Source organism: Colius striatus, chromosome 1 (genome assembly GCF_028858725.1).
Source record: "Colius striatus isolate bColStr4 chromosome 1, bColStr4.1.hap1, whole genome shotgun sequence".
Lineage (NCBI taxonomy): Eukaryota > Metazoa > Chordata > Aves > Coliiformes > Coliidae > Colius > Colius striatus.
In genome coordinates this window covers 93,691,840-93,718,101 of record NC_084759.1, presented here as the reverse complement: position 1 = coordinate 93,718,101, position 26,262 = coordinate 93,691,840, and the positions used below count along the sequence as shown (strand labels likewise).

Here is a 26,262-nt window from a genome sequence, read left to right as displayed (position 1 = left end):
GTAGAATTATTATTTAGATTCAACAAAATAAAGTGCTTCAACCACAAAAAATAGAAATGGAACCACTGCATGCTTAAGTGGGGTTATTGCCAGCCTTCATTACCTCAGAAGAAATCAAACTCAAACACTATCTAAATTATCTTTCAGTAGACAATTTGTCATTTGAACAACTATTGGTTTGCTAAGCACTCTGACAACGTGTAGATTTTTCCCCAATTAATACTTCAATCTTCTTATATCCCACTTATTTTGCCTTAAGTTTAGTATGTTTGGTAAGGAAATATTCAGTAAACTCAGGTAAGATTTGTTTCCCTTGAATGACATATTTTTAGTTCCCCTTTTCTGTGTCTCAGTCTCCATCCCCCTGCTTTTTCTTCTCTTTTTTTCTCTTCAGTATGCCTCTTCATCTTGGTCTGTTAAGGGACGGACTGATGATCCGTTCAAACACAGATCAAATGAAAAATGTCTATAGGACAGTTTATAGTGGTATTTCACAGCTGCTTAATGTAAAATGCCACAAAAGCTTTATGTTTGCAAATAATCCTTTAAAATATTTTTGGGTGTTTTATATAACATAATATCTGTAAAAATACTGTCAGTTCAAAGTTTACAAAAAACATTTGGAAGTTCATCCACACTTAGCATTTAAGCAACAAGAACAATGCCAGTAAATTCTTTTGAAAGCAACATGAGGTACAGTGTTTTATAGCAATTCTGGGGATAACAAAACTGCAGTGGGAGAACCTCGCTTTTTTTACACACAATTCTACAGGCCATGACATTTTAGCCTAAATGATATGAGGTGTGATAAATGCAAGCCTTCGTTTGAATACAGACAGATTTTTAAAATATTTTAACTAGGAGTATAAGTGAAAATAAATTAGGCCAGTGGGATTTGGGTAAAGAATTCAGATTCTGTGAGATTTTCTTAGTTTACTGCTTCAGTTAGAAATTACACAAGCTTCGAAAGTTTTTGGCTGTGGAAACAATTAGGGAATTATTCTGAAATTAAATTACTATCTTCTGACTGGCAGCATAAGAACAAACAAAAATTAACGTATTTATTCTTAACACCAGAACAGGTGTTGTCTAAACTACCCTAAACAACCATGCCATAAGTTTCTTAGCTCCCATACCATTGTAAAGTCTCTTTTTTCCTAACGAGGGCAAAGAGATGGAGATGTGCAAAATGGAAACTGAAAGCCATGATCAATCTTTGGCTTTCTAAGAAACAGAAATTAAGAAATAAGCTCTTCTCCCTGTGTAGTCAGAATGAGAAACTGGCATATTCAGAGAATAACTCAAGCTTTGTGAGATCGCACTTAGTTATAGTTTAGCATTCAGATTTTTACTGTAGGTTTAAATAAAAAAAACTATCACACAGCATGTTTGTCTCCATGGCAGTCAACAGTGATTCTTCACATTACCTTCCTAAAATAAATAGACAAAAACTAATCTGTGGACACAGTTCTGAAGCTGAGGTAGGCCCTATGCATCACTTAAAGCAAGACCACAAGAGTTGCCAAAGCAGCACATACTGGGATCTAGAATTTCCATTTTCTGAATAAAACAGAGAGCCTGTTTGGAACCTGCATGTACTAAATATCTCCAGCACATCTTCTTCATAGGTCACATGTAAGAAACATGTGTAGTGCCCAGTCAAGCGGGCACTTGGGCAGTGTAGTTCCTAAATTGGGGCTTCCTCAGCCACATATAATGTGTACAACCCATTAATCACATACATTATCAAATCAATTAGAACCGTGACTCTGTTTTCCTCAAATGTAACATCTTCAATGTATTCTTTTACTAGTCTGATGATTGTAACAATTACAATTTAAAGATATTGGGGAGAAATGCAGATCCATGGCTTGTCAAAGTCCCAAACTAGTCAATGAGGTTAATTAGAAAGGCAGAGAGGTTGTTTCACCTGACATTATTACCATTATCTAGTTCTGTTATGCCTTAAGCCCCTCCTCTTTAAGTCAATGGGTCATGTTCCACATTGACTTACATTTGTCTTTGAGGTTTTTAACTTATTACTATAACCACGTGACTTCATTAGAGGCTGCATTCTGACCTAAGCTTGAACCAATGACAATAAGGTGGCAGGTGTCCCACTGCACAGAAAGCTATTTGATGAACACAAGGAGAGCCCTACTTGACATGTCTTCATACTGACTCTGCTGAACTGACACTGTTAATCTGCTACAAAATGATGATTGAAAAAGCATGAAAATCTCTTTCTCAATGAGGTGCAAATATTAATCTTGAAGTGCTTCTGGGTAGTTTAAGTAACATTTCTTACTATTAAATAAAAGTTAAAATTCAAAGGCAGAAATGACATTCACAGAGTAAAAAAAGAAGACTAGTGATATATGTAACATGTTTTAATTAATATTATAAATATATATAACAATAGAATGCATTATTATGCATTTTATTCTATTGCATATATACTTTTTCAAGTTAATCCTCTTCCTCAAAAAATGTGATTTGTAACTTCAGCATTCAATTTTTTTCATCTTAATACAAAAAGTCTGTTTTAAAATATGTGCACGAAAACAGCACCATGTAAAACAAAACAGTAAAATGTTACTGAAACCATTGCATTTCCATTCTTTAGCTCTCGTTCTAAGTGTGGAGTCTTACAGGGTTTCCTCTCATATTTAACAAATGATGAGTGCTCCAAGGCTACATGTGTATTCATACAACAATGTGAATTGTTCAGGAACTTCCAGCAGCAGGGTAATACAATATACTATAAGAGTTCAACGTGGGTTAATTGCTCTGCAAAACGGCTATCTTTTTTTTATGACTCAGTTCCCTCTGGGAATGTCAAACCTCCCCGTGCACTGACAAAAACCGTGCAAGTGGGAGGCCCACTTCATTAACAGGAAAAAAAATCTACTAATTTTACATAACAAAAAAAATAAAAAGAAACATATTTTGCCTCCAATTCCATGAAAAATCAGACACACAAGGTGCGTGACAGAAAAATAGGGACCTAATTGTTTAGTGCCCTCAAGTCTAGTTCACAACAGGTGGAAAGAAAGGCACGGAAAATTGACGCAAAGGAGATGACAAATCCTAATACAGAAATCTTTCAGCAAGCATGTAATGAAAAATGGTATTGCAGAGAAGAGTCTGGGAATGGCACAGAACCAAATCAGTGCCAAAAACTTCCGAATTCTTCTCTTTCTACAGGGAAGGAAGGGAATGGACTGTTGGCTGTATTACAAAAATTCCTGCATGATCTTTTGTTATCAGGCTGAAGAACAGCTTTTTCTAACACGATGATGCAAAACACTACTGAAAAGTGAATGGAAGAATAAAGTATGAAACACTATAAATTAAAAATTCAATTAGCAAAAATTACTGTTGAAAATAGTTTTATTTTAGGGAAACAAACCATTATTTGAGTTAATCTTTATCACCAAAGGAAGGCATAAAATCATGAATTAAAAAAAACACTTAAAGAAAACAAACATGAAAGAAACTATTCCAATGCACTAACTGTCTTCTTTTGAGAATAAAAAGCCCTTCAATTGCATTAAAAAATATGGAATTTTTAAAAATATGGAAGTTTAAAAGTTAGTAACCTCTATGACATAAAGAACAAAGGAAGATGATACTGTATCAAGGCTAAGTTAAATGAGAGGGATGTAGATTTAAAAGCATAAAATTCCTTAAAGAGCAGGTCTACTGCCACTTATATCTAACTTCACTTTTTAGGTTAGATATCAAGGCAAATATCACGGTATTCCCATTTCACACTACAGTTTAACAAACTAAACAAAAAGCTCTAAGATTTGGGGGAAAAACGTTAAATACTGAGAGCTCTCTGCACAAAGAGAGCTCCAAACTTACAAGATATATTGATTATGTATCTCTAGAAAAGACTATGTATAAAATGCAGATACCACTTTAATGCAACTAAGTAATTTATAAGCACATGATTTTTAAATATCTCTCAGGAAATAGGTATTGCTGTTGGAAAGACATCTTTCCTGCCCACCATGGTATTTTCCAGCTCCAATACACATTTTTGAAGGAGATTGGTCTATAGGGTTAACTTTTACAAACTGTTAATGTTGGTGATAAAACACTTCTTTATAGCAGGCTATTAATATACTAGGATAGTCTCACCACGCTAAAAGACAAAGAATACTCTTTGAAGACTTTGTACTTCAACAACCTTTACATCCTCAAGAGAGGAAACCACAAGGTCAGTGACACAGCTTGCAGTTGGTTTTTGACTATTACAGCAAAACAGCTTCCTTCACACGCCTGAGCCTATACTATGAGACATGGCTCACTAAATTAATACAAAAAGTTGTAAAATATCTCCATAGCTTTTAAGAAAATGGTAAATCAAGTTGAGCCAATAGCTGTAAGAATCATCATTCTGACTTGTAGGTACAGTCCAAATAGAATTCTGAGGCAAGTATCTCAGAGGGAAGGCTTTAAACAGGTATGCCTGACTATGGAATGAAAACAAGCACTGTGACTATATGGCATGTTTTGCAAAAGCTACATTAATGCCAAGTTTCAAAGGACATTTCAAACCACTCCCCCAGCTTATTTTATTTGTTTTTTTAAAAAATAAGGTTTAAACAGAGAAACAGCAGAGTGCATGGAATGACTCAACGTGAGACCGCTCTGTTTCCACAGAACAAAACATCACAAAGATTTGGGAAAAAACAATAAAAATAATGAAGTACAAAATACAGTTTGTTGAGCTCAACTTCTTTACTCGTGTCTGAAGTGCCATTCCATTTCCATTCAACTATACACTACTCCTGCTTCTCACTAACTCGTACCTGCATTAGCAGCAAGTATTTTTGAATGCAACTAAAAAAGAGTTTTAAAATAAAATTAGTCCTAATGCTCACTTTCAAACAATACAGCTCTAGTACATTTTTTAAAAATTCAACAATATGAATCTACAAAAATATAAAGAAAAACTAAAAGGACACTAATGATGTAAAGGATTTTCCTTTTCAAAGCTTTTAACTGTTTAAAAATTATTTATTCTAAGCTGCCATTTCAAATATTCTATTCAGCAATTATGAAAGCAACTTCATCCCACATTTCATTTCCACTAAAATTCATCATTTTTGTATCAAATTATTCCTAACAATGGCACTTTGTGGTTCTTAAATATCGAGGAAAAGGGATTCACAATGGCATTTCATATAGAATATACCACATGTTGGCTTAATCATGTATAAATCAAACCTTCCGCCAACTAAAATATTAAAACAGGATATAAGGTGCTGGTAAAGAATAAAACTGAAATGTATGTCTAATTTATTTTTTTAATGAAATGCTTGTGAAATTATTCCAGTCAATTAGAGAGTGCTAGAAACATTTCTTTTATCAGGTTCAGGTCTTGTTAGTGTAAGAAGTGTGTCTCTACACCATAACACCTGTACTGCTATACCAGATGCATCCTCAAAAATAATAGTTTCATCTTAAATCATTCAGTTCCAGGCATGCTCTGAGGAGAAGAGACAGATAAAGTGGAATTGCTTCTGGCAAGGTTAACCTGTTCAAGTGGCATTAGGACAAATATCTTTGATGACAAGGTTTCTGAACTTCACAGAAATAATTTATTTTTAGAGAAAAACCAAGAAGCTTCTAATCTTTGGTAAAGAATTTAGGGTTTTTTTTAATAAATAAAAATGGATACAATTTTAAAAACACTCTCCAATGATGCACATAAAACTTTTAACTTTAAATCATACAAGTAGTATTGATCAATTAAAACTATATGGCCTTTAATAAAATCTTTATTTTACAATTAGACTAATACTATCTAATTTTAGATACACCTACAGGTGAATCTACACTTTATTACCTTAGGACACATAAACGTAGGCGTGACAATACAGTGTGTACATTAATACGCAAACTGCCAAGACCTGCCATCTGGAAAGCTAATGAACAATCGAGGGATCACAAATTAAACTACAGAATTTTCTCTTAGAATCTTTAGGATAACACTGTCAAGTTCAATCTATTCACTTAGACTCCAGAATCAATTTTTCAAACTTTATGACAGGTCTAATAGTTTCCACCTGTTTCTCTTGCTTGACTTTTGACTGGCACGTTACCAGTCAGGGTGGAAATGCAGACAAAGACTCCTATTAGGCTCCGGCTGTTTCTCTACTGTGAGGTTGCTCAGCCATTAAATTAGTTCCAGCCCACTTTCTCCTTCCATGTCTTAATTTTTGGGGGGTATGAATGTTTGGGGAAGCAGAAAGGAAGAGACACAAAAGTTTGACATTCAGATGGTGGGAAAGGTATAAGAAAATCTAAAGTCACAAAAGTTAAATGCTACATTTATTTATAATTTATTAACTAAACAATTCGCAGACTAAATTTACTTCTAATTACAATAATTAAGTTCTTGAGGTATCTGTATCATATTTTCAATCATCATAAACTTGCTAAAATTCAAGAGACTCTAAGAAAGTCTATCATGTAACAAGTGATTATTGCAGTATGGGAGTACATAAACATGTTATTGCATTTTTTTTTTCTGAAAATGACGAGTGATCCATAGGCATCTGGATCACTCACACATTTCTTCTGTTCAAGCAAAGAAAATTCTTTTTTCCTGAAATACAATTTTGCTTCCACTCAGAATTACTCTTTAATCTTCATATTTCCCTGTAACAAGGTTTGCAGTGGTTCTTCTAGACACTGAAGCATGGAGTGAATGCAGGTTTTTCAACATGTCAACTTTCTTTGCTGGAAGCCCTTTAGACCACCACTAAAAAAAAAAAAGTGTCATACACATTTCCTAACAAATTCATATTGGTTCATTTGGAAGTACCTTAAAAAACTGGTAGCTTTTATCTTCAATAAAAATTACCTAATAGGTATTTACATCCATTTCTAGTGATTTATGAAATATTACCTGTGAAGTCTCATGGTACTATGCAAATTACATAGACTACATTATTCTATCATCTATGACAACAAAGTATTTACAATAACATCAACCACAATACTTAAGACAAATATTTTCACTTATTAAAACAAAGGTCTTTCTGTAAGATAAATTTAATTGTTCCAATTATAATCTGACTAGGATCATCTTCCCAGTGTAAAATACCTAAAGCCAGAACTTCTAGTTTACGTCTGAAAACCAACTACTTAAGCTGCATACTGACAGAGAACATCTTGAAGATCTACATCTGTAAACACTTCATTGCATTTGTACTACTTAATGTAAAAAAACTACTTGAATGCTGACCACTCTGCTGGGACAGCACTTTAAAGATAAGAGAGTAAAACTTCCACGGTCATTGAAAAACCATGGACACTTCTCTTAGCTTTCTTGCTTTTTTTTGGTAATATAATAGTATACAAATTGAGTAGATATGATTCTATTTAGCTTGTGATATCTAAATAAACTCACAAAGCTCTGAATTATATACTTCCTTTTACTGAGATGTGTGAATAGTGCTACTGAGAAGCACCATCAAAAACAACCGTCAGAGAAGAAAGATCTTAACCAAATAAATTATCACTGTTGGCTTCTTCACAGTGCGTCTGCTTTGAATCCATTGGGCTGAATATGCTGTGAATATAAAAAATTAAGCAGCAAATGCTACAAACACTTCTATAAAATAGCTCTTTTCTTTGTGGCCTCTTATTGAACTAGCATGTTTTTCCATGTTCAAGAGCCATTGCAAAATCAGTTGCAGAGTAAGAATGTAGATATTGGGGAGGAGGAGTGGCAAAATTAGCCACATTTTGTCAATGTATGTGCACGAGTACATATGCACACACAGAGAAGAGTTTGGAATTAGAAGAAATCTGTATTTTATTCCAGCTGTCTCTAAATTGTAGTATTGTAGCACAAGTTACCATTTGTAAATTCCATCACAGTGTAAACTGCAAGTCTAGAAACGAATTTACTTTCATGGTGCTATAATGTACTCTCATTCACAGATTTTGTGTGCATATATCCTAAAACAATCACCTTTATTACTTTTAAAAAGGCATATTCTATAACTTACACCAGTCTCAAAATTTAGGTTCTCTAGCTGAGAACTAAAGCTATTCTTGCAGTTTAACTAACCAGTTACAGTAACATTCAAGATGATTTTACTGATGATGTCAATTTAAAAAAATCCAAAACTCAATTCCTGAGGTTATTTTCAACACTAAAACTCATCTGCTATTTCTGCAGATAAATTAGCACTGATATTCAAAAGCAGCTGTCAATAAAAGTTATAGCTGCAAGTAGAAACATACATAGAAAAATCTATCCAGAAGAGCAACAACTTTCCAAAGACAGGATTTTTTTTACATTAGACTATTTCATGAAACATAACAGTATAGTCTTTGTACATAGATTCCAACCTAAGATTTAGTAACTGTGATTTTCATATCGCTTAATCTCATTCAAAACTAATGAACTACGTTCTCAAAGGAATCCCACGACTCATTCACAAGGGTCATCTATGCGATGATGAAAGAATGTTTAGCATAACCCCAGTCGACGTTTAAAACACAAACAAACCACTAAAGACCATTTTAGTGAAATAGTCAGTGAAAGGACTGAGAGTTAAATTTAAAGCCACAATCTATTTGGTATTACTTTTGTCAAATAATGATCCTAGAAAATAACTTCTACTAGAAAAAGCACATAATCTCCCAAATATGCATATTTAATACCTTAAACTCTCCTATGGTGATGTTCATGCTTTGCAAGAGAAATAATGATTAAACTCTTTTGTCAAATAAAAAATAGTCACACTTAGATTTTCCCATCCTTTAAAGCTTGGCATTTTATACATTAGCACTTAATAATCTCCGAACACAAAAGTTCTCTATTTTGTGTCCTATCCAGAAGATATTTAGCTTTTTTATTTTTTTACCTTTGCTAGCTTGTAGGCAACAAATACACCAAAGAGAAAAAAGTTTCTTTCTGAATGTTGGGTGTAATTATAATTGTAAATTCCAGATCAGAAAGCTTATTCAGCAAGATCTATCTTACCCATCTAGAAGATTCATTGTTGTTGTGGTTACTTCAGCAAAAAGAAGAATCTTTCCAAGCTTCTTTGTTTGAAGATTCTGTTGATATGTCTTCAAACTGAAGTGTTCTGATGAGAAGCTTCCCATCTCAGTGATGACTGGCATGAGAGATGGAATTATGTCCATTTTTGATTCACAGGATGAAACAAATTTAAGGGACACCTTACTGGATGCTCTTAGTCCTTCAGCATCTACATTTCCCTCGAGCCATTTCAGAAAAGCAAGATGGATTTCCTGTGGGCAAAATAAATAAAATAAGGCATGGAAGTATGGCCCACCATACATGAAAACACAAAAGCACTCTTCACAGGACATTTGTATTCAAGCAATCACCTTCTCCTTCAAAATAGAAAAATTAGCTCATTTTCCTCTTCAAAATCAACTTCTGCTGCTTGTTCTAGTCTCATCTGGCCTGATTACTTTGTACTGTCTTACTGGACTTGAGACCATGCTCCTTTGCAGATGAATTAGGCTTAATCTTTCCCTATAACAGGGTTTGTAGTGGTTCTTCCAGCTACTGAAGAACATAGGTTTTTCAATATACCAAGTTTCTTTGCTGGAAGCCCTGTAGTCCATTGATAAGACTCGATTTGAAGGATAAAGCCACAGCTAGGAAAAGTAGTTACAGATTTCTCAGCAGAATACCTGCTGAAAGAGTTCATACCTTCAGCTAACTACTATTACCTTAAATATAGACAAAAGTGGCTGTTAATTAGCTAGGTAAAAGAGACACGTGTAACTCAAGAATGCACACAACTAAGAAAATTCTACCAGTGTATGAAATGTAGTTATATGCATGTTCTGCTATCCTTGTCCCAGGCAATGGCACAGCTAGAATAAATTACTCTGCAAAAGACTTTAAATGTGAAACATACGTGTACCCACATATATAACTGTATATATCTACACATCAAAATGTTGATTTTCCTTTCCTTTATTTTAGGTCAGTTAGAAATACGAGTTTTTTTAATGTGAAATTAAGTGCTGAATTACTGGGATTATTACCTGTCTGGAGTCACCCTAAACCAACTGTTATCCACTTACAGAAGTCTTTCTGGAGATATCTATTTTGAGATTTGATATGAAATGTTTGCCATTTCTTTAGGAACCCTAAGTTAATAACCCATGAACACCGATGCTGTGACTTCTTTTTACTAAGTGTGTAGATTTAAATTTCAAAAAGCTTTTTCAAAGATCTATGATATATGAAACCACAATAACTGTGGTTTCTGTTCTACTGAAAATAATGTATTAGTGATTCTTGCCCTCAAATTTTTAAGAGGAACACATTTGACTTTTAAATTTAAAACTTCTAACCAAATATATGCTCCTTCTTCCTATTAATACTGCCGTATTTGGAAACCAGAATATGATTGTTTCCTACGTAAGTGCTGAAGATAGGACTAAGCTCTCTTGCCCTTGAGCAAGATGTCTCTGAGCTCCAGCCCTACTCATTTAACATCCACAAACCACAATTAACAGTAAAGTTTGGACAGTTATCTATCCAAATAACTACTTCAAATCCCACTTACATCTTAAGAAGAAATGAGAAAAGTGGTCTTGCTTCTAGCACCTTTCTATAGATTTTCCATCCTCAGAAACTACACATTCTAAAGGCTCAGACACTGCTTCTCGTGTGACTTACTTTGTATAATGAATGGCAGCAGGCTTACTGGTTTGTAGCCCTGCACTATGGGTAGCAGCTCATAACACAAAGAAATAAATAGTCTCTTGCCAAATGCAGTCAGGAACTGGTTACCAAGCCCTAGGATGATCTAAGAGTGACTTGGTAGCTAAATTTTAGTTACAGAAAAATTATGTCCCATTTTTTGGTTTTCTAAAGCTATATCCGTACACTCTCCATCTAACTTCTTGGATAAAGTACGTTTTAAATTCTTTGGGTTTTGTTTTTTGCAGATACATCGTAAATAATGATGTGGCATAACAAGTTTTATGAGCACTTCTTTGACTTAATCTGCATAAAGCACTTATATCTTCACTTGGTCTAATATCATAGCTTTGACAGACTGCTGCTAAATTCTTTACACACTATCCTACTTGTTTTACACACATACAGAGTAACTTATTAGCTGTAACTGATATTTAGAAAAAATATAGCTTTCATTCTTGTTGGGTAATATATGGAAAACCTGTGCTTAATCAGAAAGTGCATTGTCTTATTGCCTTCCAAACACAGAAATTCACTTAGCATAACAGAACATATGAGTCCCAGACACAAAATCATAATTTTAACTCACACGAGGATGGGTTAAGAAACTCACAGAAACAGACACTAGGTTAAAAAAAATAAAGGTGCTTAAAGTACTACTACATTCTAAACAAACAACGAAAGTACTTGATACTATCTGTTAGAAAGTCTGGTGTATTTTTGCCACAGCATACTATCTGAAAATATTTAAATAGCATATATTTATGTGTGATGTTACATTATTAGAAATATGCCACACAATTCCTACCATTTATCCTCTTGAGTATATTCTTTCAGGTAATTTTTTTCCCCCCATTGCTTTTAGGTTTATTCCTTGATTTAATTTTCCTGCTTCTAGCACATATTGAACCGTTTAAGAATTGTTACATGTGTATAATTATGAAGCTATTTTTCCCTATAATGTACAAGTTTATTGAGCTGAAGAAAAATATGAGCATGTGCAATACATAATCAAGACCAGAATTTGATATTTTAAAATTCCTTAAAAATATATTTTTACATTTTCAAAGTTTCCAGTGCTGCAGAAGCACACACTAGAAAAAACTAATTTTCCCTGTAAGAGCCTTCTTCACACAAAGTAACAGAAACACATATGCTGAACCAATGCAGTTTTGTGCCCATAATTATACCGGCACACACAAAAGTACATTTTTGTATAATGAAAAAAACATATATAAGAAGTCAGAGTTAACCTCTGCCTCAATATAATCACCTCAGAACCTAAACTGTTCGATTTGTTACTAAGTTCAGGACTCAGCTTTAAATTCAAGCCCCATCCGCCAGCCACGTCTGCCGTTCTGCAGCAACCTCTGGTGGACATTTGCATGAAAAGTCTTGGTTCAAGAACTTGTCTGGCCTTCCACACCTCTGGGATCAGATAAAGTGTGTCGAGCAAGGCACCCAAGGCAAAAGTAAGCGAATACCCAGACTCCTAGCCACTGCTTACCCTGACCAATACCAAAATCCTGAAACATGCAAGTACAAGCTTTAAATGAATGTCCAATCAAAAAAGCTATGGCTCTTACATATTCAGACACTAACAACAATATCTACAACAATATACAACAATATCTGCAGCTACTTACACATACAAAATGCTAAAATCTGTATTACACAATTACCAGAAATATACTTTGTAAATAAAATAGCTACACTTGCTTTACTGTGGCACAAATATATTCTGAAATTGTTATTTATCATTACTGTATCAGTTTTGGATAGGAGAATTGAAGTCAAGAGAAATTTAATTTCCTAAAAACCTGTTCATTTTTCAAATCACAATTTATTTTTTATTTATGTGATATTTATATGGTTTCTATTTTCAAATCACACTCTCTAAAGCAAAGATATTGCCTTCTTTCTTAAGGTAAAAATGAAATTTGACATGGTAACCAAATAACTTGTTGACAAGAGAGCCTATCAGCTTTTCACAGTTAAAATAATCAACTACAAATGTAATATTTATCATGAGAAAAATTTTCTACCAGTACTTTTAATGGTAAAAGCACAATATATTTTCAATGCATTGTAAGAAACAATCACAAAAATCAGGAAATAATTACACCAGCAGGTACTACCCATCACTTTGTACTAACAAATTCTCCCCCAGCACTCAAAATTATCCCAGACAGAAGCATGAAGAGATATAAAACTACAGACCAGTGACAACCTCACTAATCTGGTGCACAGGGATAAACAGATCAGCCAACAGAACTTTGATTGTCAGATTTAAACAATGAATGAAAAGTTGTTCTGAGTGGACAGGGAGATAATGAATGTTAATTCACAAAATTCATAGAGTTAAGCTACTGCATACCACATATCTTCAGCTCCTCCACTGATCAGCAAAAAGGTTTATTAGGGGTCACTGTATGAGATTTTGGAGGTCTGACATTGCAAGTTGTTGAACTAAAATTTAAGTAGCAATTGTAACATAAAGAAGGAAGAGTAAAAGCTGTATTTTGTTTGTGATTTACCATCTGCTTGCTAGATTTTAAAAGTTTGGTCAGGTGTGTGAAGAAACTCTGTGTAACATAAGTTTTCCTTTGCTGTTTAAAATTATTTTTATTTTTTTAATCATTAGTTTCACTTTTTCCTAACACTTACTTAGCAGTTGAGATTGAATAAAAAGGATAAAAAAAAGGGAAACATGAGAGACAAAAACCAGCTGCATATGAACCCTTCTCTGTTGTAGTATAAAATAACAGAAAATTACAGCTCCTGATGGAGAAGATTTTATTTGCACCTGGGCTCTATCAACCAATGAGACTTAATGCACAGAGCACATAAACTTTCAGTTATAATGCTTTTAAATAATTCCAAATCCAAGACTTTACTCTTATATTTTATTTCTATACAGATAATTTTGATGTATTTTCTTTTTTAATATTTAGTACACACACATATACACAAGTATCTCTCTCATTGGACATATTTGGAAGCTGCTGTTTTCTACCAAACTCTGTGACAATACATCTTAAACTCTGTATCAATGGAATTCTTTGTTAGGTTAAAATTCAGTCACAGTCTAAATTCATTTGGTTTCTATTAAAATCATGGAGGTGAAACTAAATGAAAGCTAAAAATGTAATGCCATAAACTAAGTAAACATTATAGATCAGTCAGCTCTCTCCTTTCTTAGGAGGAAAATGAGACAATTTAAACTACTGATACTCTACCTGATGACTTAATTTTGTGACTATAATGTTATACTCTATTTTAGCTTTTGCTTGTTGAGTGAGGCCAAGTATCCACTTTCTGGATGCATAGCTAGAAATTTTTCTCCTTCTTTTGCAAAGTGTAATAATTTCCAATGAACTACCTCCATTCTTACTTCACTGTACTTTAATAAAGTTTGCAGTTCATGCATTGATTCATCAGTTGATGTACTGATTGTCATGTACATATATATATATTTATTAACTCCAAGGAAGTGAAGAAGCTTGCACAGGCACAAGGTACCATATTTTTAGAGGAGCATATGAATAGCCTATATGGAACATAATCACATTTATAGACATCACACCTTCAATATGACTAAATTCTTTTTTTCTGAACTGGCTGTTTTCAAATGAGTATTATTTGGTTCAGATATGACCTTGAATGTACATATTTTATATGAATTCTACAATAGCAATGACAGAAAAGAATGTATTTTAATACAGAGTGCAAGGAATTTGGAAGCTAATTTCAACTTTACAATATAAAAATTCACACATGCATATACTTACATACAAAAAAATACATCCTTCTTGTACTACACAGCTTTGCTCAACAGCTCTACAAGTCTAGAGGTGTTAAATTAGTCACTGGAGAGCTTCCATAGCATCTCTTGAATCCAATAGAAACAAACTGAAGCCCAACATGGTAGTAAGCAGTATGCTGTTGCCAGCAAAAAACACATCTAGAGTGGCAACTCCATCCCTGAATGCTAGCGACTTAGGAGGCTGGCAGCAGGAAAAGTCAGCTATTAGCACAAGAGGGCAAAGTTTTGGCAGACATTTTTTACTAACGAGGCACAAAGAATGCTTTTTTGATGCTGTCTGTGTTTTTACTTCCTGTAACAATGCCATACTTTAAGGTCTGGAGCAGAAGACAGTTTCATAACACAACCATAGTCCCATTTTAAAACCACGTTCATATTTAATATAGAAAAAATGCTTAAAATAAATACATAAATAAGAAATAGCACTAAAAAAACCCTCACTGTAAATATACAGAAGCCACAGGAAAAAAAGTGGTTATACACTATCCTTATTGTTTTCAAATCCTAGCATATATGTATTACCTTTTACTGAGGCTTTATAAAACATTCTATAAATACTAAATTTAGTATCACGATCAGTCATTAAAAGGCAGCATTTTATTATTTTTCCAAGGGGGGAAAACCACAGTACAATGTCTTTCTCTTTAGGAAAAAAAAAAAAAAGAAAGGATAAAAAAAACCCCAAAGCTGATATATCAGATAAGGAAAGAAGATAATCTCTTGGCAATCACAATCTTGACAGAGGAACTGGAAGAGGATGAAGAATAGGCCTGCTGTAACCACTTCTATAGAAATACTCAAATGGGAGAAAGGTTGCTTTACTCTCCCAGGAAAAACTACATCGGCAATGAAGTTGTAGTGGCAATTTTCTACAAGTTCAGCAGTACTGAGAAAAGCTGTAAATAGCAGATCTAGTTTTTGTGTTTGTATGTCAAAGCCAGTGCCTCAACCAGACAATCAGATTAAAAGACTTCATTGGACAGTCACAATAATTATTTCAATACTGTTCAGATGTCACTAATATTTAATAACATTACCAAACTGCACATCAATGTCTGGAGTCCTGAATAGTTGCCCTTTTAGACTTAAGTGTAAGCTTGAAGATGGATTTTGTAATAACTGAAACAAGAAAAAAAATAGAACTATAAAATACAAAAAAACCATTATAAATCTGATTTGAAATGTATAAGCCACTCAATTCATTTTCAGAAAGCATATAGAAAACTTTTAATATTAACTGCCTAAGTCAAAGTTCAATCCTTGTTCAAGGAAACAGATAAAAACTGAGCAAGCTAGAGAATTACCCTCCATGGCTCCACTAACTGATTTTAATTTATCTTCAGATTACTTATAATATTTTACTTTGTTTTGCATATTTTATCAATAAAAAAGACATACTTGAGCTGAGGTCACTCCTCCAGGCTAAGTCAGGGGACAATCTGTAAATCTATCTTAGTCTACTCAGCATGCAGAAGGCCATTGTTTTCATGACTGGTGTTTCAGTTCATAGTATTAAAATCTTAGGAAGGACAGAAATCACCAGTTCTCCACTCATTTTCCCCATCCCCCAAAGAACTTCATAAAGATTTTACTGTAGTACAACCAAGGTACATTCTCATGAACTTCTGTAGTTACTTGGCTGATATTTGCTATGCATTCTCAGAATACTACATAACTAGGAAGTCTGTTTCAGTTTATTAATAATCTTTTTATATTTCCTAAACCCAGATACAGTACAAAACTTGAGTTGATTGCATAAAATATGGAAGGGCATTTAGAAAGATGGCAGCATTTGGTAACTTTTTAAACTCACAACAAACAGGACTTTTAGGAGTCTCTAGTGGTTTGGGTAGTTACTTTAGTCTGCAAGATACTTTCTCAAGAGAGGCAGAAAAAGCTAATCATTTCTGCAAGGTCATTCAAGACCAAGTTCTTTATTTTTGTCTCCATACTTCAGTGTGTTTTAAAAAACAAGTACTACATTACATAAACAGTTACACAGTGCATGATCTCAGAAGTAGGAGAGGTAGCAAGAGTCACATATAATGTGGGTCCATTTTGCCAGTCAATATGTGGAATACTTAGTCTAAAAATGGGAAAGATTTTTAACAAAGTGCTGCAAGGTATCCTTATGCTTTTTATTGCCGTTATATTTCTTCAAACATGAAGTATCTTAGATTTCAACCCATTCCCAATCTACATGTCCAGCAACTGCTCATAAATCTGTGCCTAAATTTGATTCTAAAATTTAATTTAGCTTTAAAATGCACTGTATGTAGGCAGAAAATTAATTTAGTCAATGTGCATCAGTCCATTCTAAAAACAGGCTGGGGGGCCCATGCCAGAATTCACTGACTAATAAAAATATATCAAATGTTACATTCTATAGAGAAAAGAATGTTGTTAATAAGGTCAAAAATGAGATAAAAGAAATCAGCAATGAAAATGAAAAATGGTCTCCATGTCAAGTTTTTTACATCAGTATCTCTCTATTGTTTTTAGCACAGTATTACACAGGTATTGGGGTTGCTAGAAGGTACATGGTATCATTCTGTCATGTAAAACAAATAGAGGAAATGAGGCAATAATATTTTTTATTGTTATATGCAAAAAAAAAAAAGTATAAATATAGTATTAAAAGGACAGAACAATAACAATAATTTAAAAAAACAAACAATGAATGCGTACTGCCCTAAGCAGAACACATTTGTTTTGGTTTCTCAGTTTTGATAAAGCACTTTCATTTGCAGTGCTGACTACGTAACAACCTTTGCAGGCACTGGACAAGGCCAGCTGCAGAAGGCAGCTAGCTGCACTGTCCTCAAGGCAAACCAGAGCCCAGTGGAGGAACACAGGGGACATCAGAGCAATGCTGTAAGGTGCATGCTAGCTTTTGCTTTTCATACTGATCTGCAACAGAACAGTCTGGAAGCAATCTTCCCAACAGCTGCTCTCATCAACAAACTGTTTATTGTAAGAAAGTTGCTGGGTCAAAGGCTAAACGTCATCCAGAACTGAAAGCATATCTTTAAAAAAAACCTGAAGCCATCCATGCATATGAAAAAAAGCACAATGCACATCAAAGACAACCATATTCCATTCTGAAAGGTCAAAAGTATACTTAAACAAAAACTCCTTAATTTGATGAAGCAGTGTTTTATAACGTTGCACTAATTTACTGTGGCTTGTGCTGATTGAATAACTTCTGTTTTTATTAGGAAACTTGCATGGGTCTCAAACTTCAGTGTTTTATGATTGAAAAAAATGTATTAAACAACACTATAGTATCTTATCAACTCATATAACACTGAATAAATTAGCTCCATGTTCACATACAACAACAAAATCAGTACTCCTCTAACACATTACAAATGCATCATCAATGTGCTATACAAGTTAAAAAAAAACAAAAACAAAAAAACAACAGATTTAGGTTCAGTATCAGTTTTACCAAAAAAAAAATATATTACATTGCAGGTTTTATGATGCAGGTAGCAGAGCAAGATGAGGTACTAAACACATGTGTATTAAATTCTTCACAAGCACTTGCCAAGTCAGTTTCAAACCTTATTTGAAAATGTTTGAATGCAAGAGTCCACAGTCAGATGTCAAAACCTCTTCAAGAATTCCCAATTCTGTCAAGAATCAGTAAAGGATTGAATTTAACCAGGTTTTAAGCCAATTGTAATCGCATGTTACCATATAACTACACTTAGTCACGTAAATATACACACACACAAAAAGGAACAAAGAATGTATGTGTCAAAACCCCCACATATTTCGCAAAATTTAAACTAAAACTTTATTATAGATGTTTCCAAACTAAAGGACACTAAAAATTACAGGCCAAAAATCTCATTTAATAGTTTGTAAATCTTAATTTCAGAAATTAAATAGTATATGATCACTTATGCAAAGTAAACTCATAACATAGTACGGTAATTGGGGTACATTTGCTGCAAGAGACTTTAAAGTTGACTTTGAGGGTGCAGGATCAATAAAAGCAAGGTCAAATTTTGACATAACATCACTACATAACACTTCACAAAAATCAGTATTGCAATGAAAGGGCTGATAAATCAGAAGAGTGGTAGGTGTTGATTTATCCTACCAAAAAAAGGCACAACAAATTACGGTTTGACCGTCTAAGTCTTCATGACATCTACTTTGTAACAAAATTGTTATTTTTTGCAGAAGAAAATTGTACACTAAGTTGAGCATATGTGCATTTGTGCTAAAAATATGTATAGAGAAGCAAGACAGAAGGGAAAAGACATTCCACTTTTAAACTAAAATATGAACATTATGCATATTAAAGTGGGGATAAAAAAAATCAAAGTCATGTTTAGAAGAATAAATTAAGATATAAATCTAACTCTAAATGCTGTACACATTTTAAATTACTCTCACAAGTACTGACTTGAAAAAAAATACAGAAGAATTTTGTTCTCAGCTAATAGGGCAATAAATTAGATGCAATATATTCAGCTGGTAAAACTGGCTCTGTTAAACAGCTATCACATAATAGTATTTTTATTTGGTACCTTTTTTTTTTTTTAACTGGGGATAAAATTATTTGTTGAAAATCTTGGAAGTAGTAGTGGAATGCGTTGAGTAAACAAAATCTATGAAAATATTTCTTCTAAGCACTGATAATACACAATTCTTAGTTTAAGCTTTTCCATCAGGTTTGTTTTGCTTTTCAACAGGTTTATATATATAACATGTGAGTGAATTTAGTGCTCATGAATATGAAATAGTAGACCAAGAGTCAAAGGGTCTCCTCTTAGCACTGCAGACATCCACTAAACTCAACAAGATTTCAGCCATACCTCAGTTTTGCCTCTTCTGAACTGGAGCTCCCAATTCTGTCACACTGTATGTGTTTCTGAGCTAAAAGAAATGTCTGTGAAATACTAGAGTGAAAACACAACACATTTCTACACGTACCATAATTCAGAGATCACAATACAGTTATGTTCCTAAAGTTGCACGGTTAATGTTCAATATGTATCATATATTTTATAATCTTTTCTAAACTATATTCAGGTTGACATAGCAGTTTATGAATGAAAAAAGATACCAAACGAAACATCTTAGAAATGATTAATTTCTTGGAAATAATACTCTGTAATGGCAAGAATACGCTCGGTATGTTATTTAGAGTATACCTACTCCAAAGATAAAAAACATTACTAAGATCACTGCTAACTGTCACTGTAACCAAGATCTCCTTGCTAATCAAGGATGCTGAGAAAACATTAACGGTATTGCAGACAATACAGCAGAAATCAAAGCTCATAACTGAAATTCAGGGGTTTAGGAGTGATTTTGGGAAATAAGGCACTCAAAGAAGCAAACAAGAATAGACTCAAGACCAAGGCAGCTTATAAGTGGTCAACAAAAGCAAATACAGGCCGTCGGTAGCATTTTTGACAATGACACATTCTTTACTCTAAAGGACTTTGAATTCCCTCCACTTGTTTCTGAGGATAACCACCTGTTTCTGTGCTTAGGGAAGATCCAATTTGTCAAACAAAATTTTGCAACATTTGTTAACACAAATGGCAAGAACTCATTCAGCCCAAAGAGACCTCATTTAATAAAATCTAACAACAAAGCTTGGAAACATGCTATTTTGCCCAGTTTTAAGACTCAACTGAATAGCACACCCAAAAAAGATGATGACTTCATTTTTTCAGATTTTTCCCATTACAATTTAGTATTAACCCAGGTAAGGAAATGTCTTGGAAGCAGCAGTCTGGAGGGAACAACAAAATATAACCTTATGTAAATACTTGCTGAAAACTATGTAAACAGTAAATGCTTGATTCATATAGGCACCAGCGTAGTCTATTGCAAATGTTATCGAATGCAGTGCAAGCCTCAAACTTCTGACAACGTATGAAAGGTTTCAAGTGGAGCAGCAGTAAAATTTAATGCAACTTTTTATTTCAGCTCAGCAGTCAGTGAGTGAAAGGAGATTCTGGCTCCCTGGGCATATGGCTATATTGCGCATTTCTTAGCTCCTGACTGCTCACAAAAAGTAGTAGAATTGAAACTTCTCAACCCTGTTGTAATACTAAAGAGTAACAGATTAAAAAGATTAAAACAGCCGAGGTCTGGCTAAGGGAGCTCTACAGAAATGAGGACTAAGACTATAACACCCTACACAGATTACAAGAACCTGGTCAAGTACCTGGCCAGAATGAAGCAAAATTTGAAAGACTGAAAACTCGTTCTGCAGATATACACTTCAAATATGAATTTTTAACTGATTAAATATGAACCACCTTTGTTGAAGGTTCTTAATTACCAGTCTCAAACAAGAGAGTTCCCTTCTAAAAAATTTGTCTGGAGGGAAAATGTTTCCAGGATTACTTCTACCAGTATTAAAATGCATAAAAAATGTTTAAAATGCATTTCCAGAACACTTCTACATAGATTAATGAACTCAAGTTACAAAGTCTGTATACTCAGTCTGTGACACCCAGTGACTAATTTATCCTTGGTTAAACAGAGACAATTTAAGTCTCCGTCCCTTGAATGTAATAGCCAGGGAAACAGGAGACTGAGAGCAAAGCAATTATTGTCTAATTTTGAATTTAAAGTTTGAGGTGTACTTTCAGTTTTTAATGCTAGTGTTATTACATAAAATCAAGAATGTGACAGTGGCTGTGAAAGTAACATTCTACCAGCAAATTATCATATGCTTCTAACAGGAAGAGATATCCTTTAACAGATGGAGAAAATGTTTTATATGGAGTAATAATTATAGCAATAACGGTAGTAAGGTTTATTGCAGTTCAAAACTGCCTAACCTGCTATTTCCAGACTTCTAAGTGGAGACTGTCATTAGTCTGAGTGCATCAATGAAGAAAGAAAAAAGCTTGAAAATATTTAGGGAAGACTGAAGTTCTCTCCCACCTCCAAAAGGAAGTAGTTGCTGCAGAGATAACTAAAGCATATCCTTATCATGCTAGCTATTCATACATTCCATTTGACCAAAATACCAAATTAAACATTGTTGCTTCCCAGATGTTCTTTATGGCTAAAACAGGTACAAAGAAAAGCTCCCCATGGTTGCAACGACTGACGAACAACTCTTTCAAATTATAAAATACCTAGCACCTAGCAGAAAGGAGTAGCTCTTGTCAAAAGCTGCTGTTGCTCAAACAAAATGAACACAAGGACAAAGGATCAGCCATATCAGTATATAATCTGTTTAAATTGTACCTTCTCTCCAACAGTGGCCAGCAGCAGATGCACAAGAGAAGAGCACAGCAAGCATAAGGTAACTATCTCTTCTTCTAACAATCCACAAGAATTTGCAAGCCAATGAGCATATGCTCACAGCTCGAATCAATTGTTCTCCTATGAAACACAGGTAATCTTTTGAACTCAGTTCAAAACATTCCTGATATCAACTACACTCATTTAAAATAATGACAGAAGTATCCTAAAGACAAAAGCATCACTTCAAACGTTTTCATGTATTTCTAACAAAACCTCAGGAATGAAAACGAGCAGCTCAAATATTTATGGTAATTTGCAGGTCATTCTGTTTATGGTAACTTTGGGAAGGCGCCTCTCTCCCTATAGGAAGCAGAAAATATGAATAAGCATTTGCTTTCAGCTACTGTATTTTCTTTTTCATCAGCTACTACATCGTACTTAGATATCAACTCAGTGAAAAAATGCAAAACTAATCGGATAACTTTTATCTCTGCAGCTGCTGTTCTTGTCAGGTACTAACTGTACATGAACTAATTGTAATAACAACAATTCCATTTTGCAAAGGAAAAAAAAAGTATCTTCCAGACCACAAAAATGCATGGGTAATTGCTTATTTAATGTAATTTTTTAAATTTAATTCTCAATGATTCTGTACCTTCAGAAATGCCTCCAGGAATTAATTTACATCAATTTTGACTACACAGAATGGCTGAGACACACCCTCACAAAACAGTTCTCTCCATCTTAAAATTCAGAGAGCTTAAGATGTTTTCAATTCCTAAAAGCTGTCTTCATACCATAGGTAGTGAGCACTAAGGCAAAATTCTTTAAAACAGAGGTCATATGCTTTCTCCAACTGAATATTGCTCTTCCTTTCAAATAATTAAGAACAATATAGTTTTTTTACTGAAGTTATGACTTACTTCATCTGTTGAAAGGTAAGTTACACAGAAATCTTTATTTAGATTCTGTCTTGAAGTTGTTAAAACATGGTATTCGCTTTACACTAAGTCTATATTGAAAGACAAGAAGCTGAGCAAATATCTAGATGTGGGTTATTTATCTGAAGAATGTTTTGAGACTCAGCAGTCTCTGTACCCACTTCTAAAGACTTAAGTTATTAAATGATCTATTGTTCTGTCCCAAGATCTTAGTTCTCACCATATGAAAAAAATGAAAATTCATTATGGCCGCTATTACTCTTAAATTGTAGAAGAAAATCTTTTCTGTGTTAAAACAAGTGGGGACAGACTGTACTAGTCTCCTCAATACCGGTTCTGTAAGACATGGCTTTAACAACCATTTTTATTATACATTTCTTCATTTTTTACAAATTAAGAGTAATATTTTTATTTTTTTCTGATGTAGTACTTAAAATACTTGCTGAACAAGTTCAATAGTACAACTTAGTACAAACTTGAGAAACAATACATACTAGATAACTGATTCTGAATAAAACAAGATGTCAAAATGAAATGTCTTCCCTTATCTTACATTCTAGGGAAACTACCAGTCCAAAGTAGCACAGATTTTATAGTTAAAATTAAGATATATTAATTATCATAACTAGCTGCTGTAGGGAAGTTGTTTTCTGTATGGTCAATCTTGCTTCTTACCTCTGCCTCTTCAGCTGCTGTCCCACTCCCCTCTCTCCTCCTCCCACACAGTGTCTGTCCTCTCTTTCATCTGGTATCAAACTAGACCCACTAGCTCTTCCTCCTGAGGTTTTTCTCTCTCAAAAAACTTCTTACCCATATCAGTCAAGGAGCATGCTCCAATTTACACACTAGATGAATAACTCCCATCTCAGCTTTTCTCAGAGCTGGAGTTCTCCAGGGCCCATGTCACTCATGATTTCTACTATATAACGTATTTATTAAGGAAGAGGTAAAAAAAGAAGATGACCTAATTTGAAACTTGAGGTTGCCAATATGGCTAATAAAATAAGATTATGATGCAGACATTTAAAAAATATACATGTTAACATACATATGCACATACATACAGAGTTACACAAGTCTGTATATATAGTTACACACAAACTTCATCACTGTTGTAGATCCTCTAGTGTTTGCATAAGGAGATACTGACAGAGATAAAACAGTGACTATCTCAAATTCTTAAAATTAAATCATGTAATCCTGGTTGTCCAGATGGACTTAGCTACAGGGCACTTTTACAGAGGTTGCTTTTACTGGCAGAAGAAAAATACACATACCATGGAAACCAAAAGAACAAGATATATTCTGATTTTTTTTTCCTCTGAGAAAACCTTGCTTCAATATTCATGTAAATCTTTCATAATTAATGTCACCACTACAATTGCCAAGTAACTGATTTACTAAACTGGAACCAATTCCACTTCTTGCAAAGACCAACGGCAACTCAAAAAAAAAAAAAAACCCTTTCACATAAAAAGTGTAGTAGAAAGTACAGCAAACTTTCTGATTCAAGCTAACAGCTGTTCTTTAATCAGCTTTTTATTGTAAGAACTGCATAACGTCAGCCAGATAGTCACATGCCAAGTTCCATTCCCACTGCACCTGGAATTTCAGGATTCCCTCAACATGTCAGAAAACTCAAAATCATTTATTAAAATGAACTGTCAAATTATAAATACAACAGAATTTCTAAATCAGTCCCTCCCCTATCAGCTGCTGACACACATCACATGTGATAATTTTTTGCAGTCTTTTGTCTTCAACAAACTGAGACTACTGGAATCTCTTTTAAATCAATGATAACTAAGTATCTTAATTTTCCAGAATAAATTCAGCTTGATAAACTTAAATAATAAGCTTTGTGTTGTTGTGACTTTTTTTTCTAATAAAGTTATTGTGTGACCGAATTGTCAAAGAATTATTAAAAGAAATATATTCAGAAGACTTCAATGTGGTAAATGCACGTTTTCAAAAACAGCTAAAGTTTGCTGGTTTGTCTTTTTGGAAGAGCAATATAAGGAAACACTTCTATTTCCTCTTGATTCTATATTTTTATTCAACTTATCTATTTAATTAAAATACATCATGTAGTCATAATTTGCTTAAAAGTAAAGATACAAAAGAAGCACTAATTAAATTGTTAGATAACCATTATAATGATTCTCATTGTGGAAATGTACAGTCATTTCTGAGCAATGGTAACATGATAGCATCTCACAGGACTCCAGCTGATGCCAAGCCTGTTCTCATTTTCCCAGTCTCACTTACATAAATTAGCCACAGGCCCCACTGACAGTCAGAGAATTTCAATTTTTTTGGTTTGGAAATACTCCACTTTTGTCAGATCTTTACCAGTGAGGTCATAGTAAATGAATCGATGCCAAATTGCCATAGATCTCCAGAGCGTTTGTCACAAGTTGTAGAGTCTTGCTATCTAAAATCACCCATCTGCTCAAAGGCATTACCCCCAACTCTGATTCCGAAAGGTTTATTCATTGCAACTCTTGAGTGCTGAAACAAAATCCAAGACCCATCACTTCAATTACAGCCTTAACGTTAAAACAGAATGTGTGCCTGTGTTAGACACAGAGTTAACGTAAATTTGGATTAGTCTGCCACTGTGAATTTTACTTTTTATATTTAGATTCCTATTACAAACTCCAAGATAAACTGAAACTAAGAAAACTCAACTTCACACACTGTCTAGCAAAGCTCTATTCAGAGCAATCTATACTCAAAAAAGGTACTCAACCCTAACGCTATTATCTATCAAGAGTTAGAAGTTAGCAGAAGACATGAACATCAAGCTCACAAATGTTTTAAATATGTTACATAAGCTATTCTGAAAAGTTAATAACATTTTCCATTCTCTACAGTACAGAAAGAACATGTCTACTGAAGAAAGTGGTTGTGAAGTATCATGCACACTGCCTTGAAGCAAGCCTTGAAACATGATAGAATATACTTCAGTGAGTGGCACTTTGGTTAGACGCCAGCACATAATAATTTCATATCAGAGTTAGCTCTACAATAAGATTAAATGCTACTCAGCACAAAAAGCATTAACTTTTAGTTCTCACAGCAGCATAAAGACTCTTTTTATGAAGATTGCTATAAACAAGATATTTTCTTTCATTCCTCAAAGGTTCTTGCATTTTCCAAATGATCCTGAAAAACATTTATTGAATCAATACATAGCCAAAAAGTTGTTTACAAACCATAATGCAACATAAGTATGATACTCATTATTATGTGCCTACAAATGTGCTTGATGTTTAGTATAAACAACATGCCTACTACTATCATGCAAGAAGGACAACACAGTTTTAACTAGGTAAGTGTAAAATAAGGAGAGTGTTTGACAGATTCCTCTTTCCTCCTTCCCCAAAAAACAAAAGGCAGCTTTAGCAACCACCTGGAATTACTTGGCGCCACATTTGGAGTCCCCTTCATCTCCCACCAAGATTTCTTAACTGAAAGTGTTTTACTGTACTTTGACACTACATACCATCAATTCCTGTGGAATTTAAAAT

General features: G+C 33.9%; 1 protein-coding gene across 2 annotated transcripts in view; it reads right to left on the bottom strand.

The window, feature by feature from the left end:
• The window catches only part of HLCS (holocarboxylase synthetase), a 121,830-nt gene that overhangs the window by 69,866 nt on the left and 25,702 nt on the right, over nt 1-26,262 (bottom strand). For both annotated transcript variants that reach the window (XM_062001158.1, XM_062001168.1), the window contains exon 6: nt 9,020-9,291. In XM_062001158.1, coding sequence (XP_061857142.1) covers nt 9,020-9,291 — 272 coding nt within the window. The remainder of the gene's footprint in view (nt 1-9,019; nt 9,292-26,262) is intronic.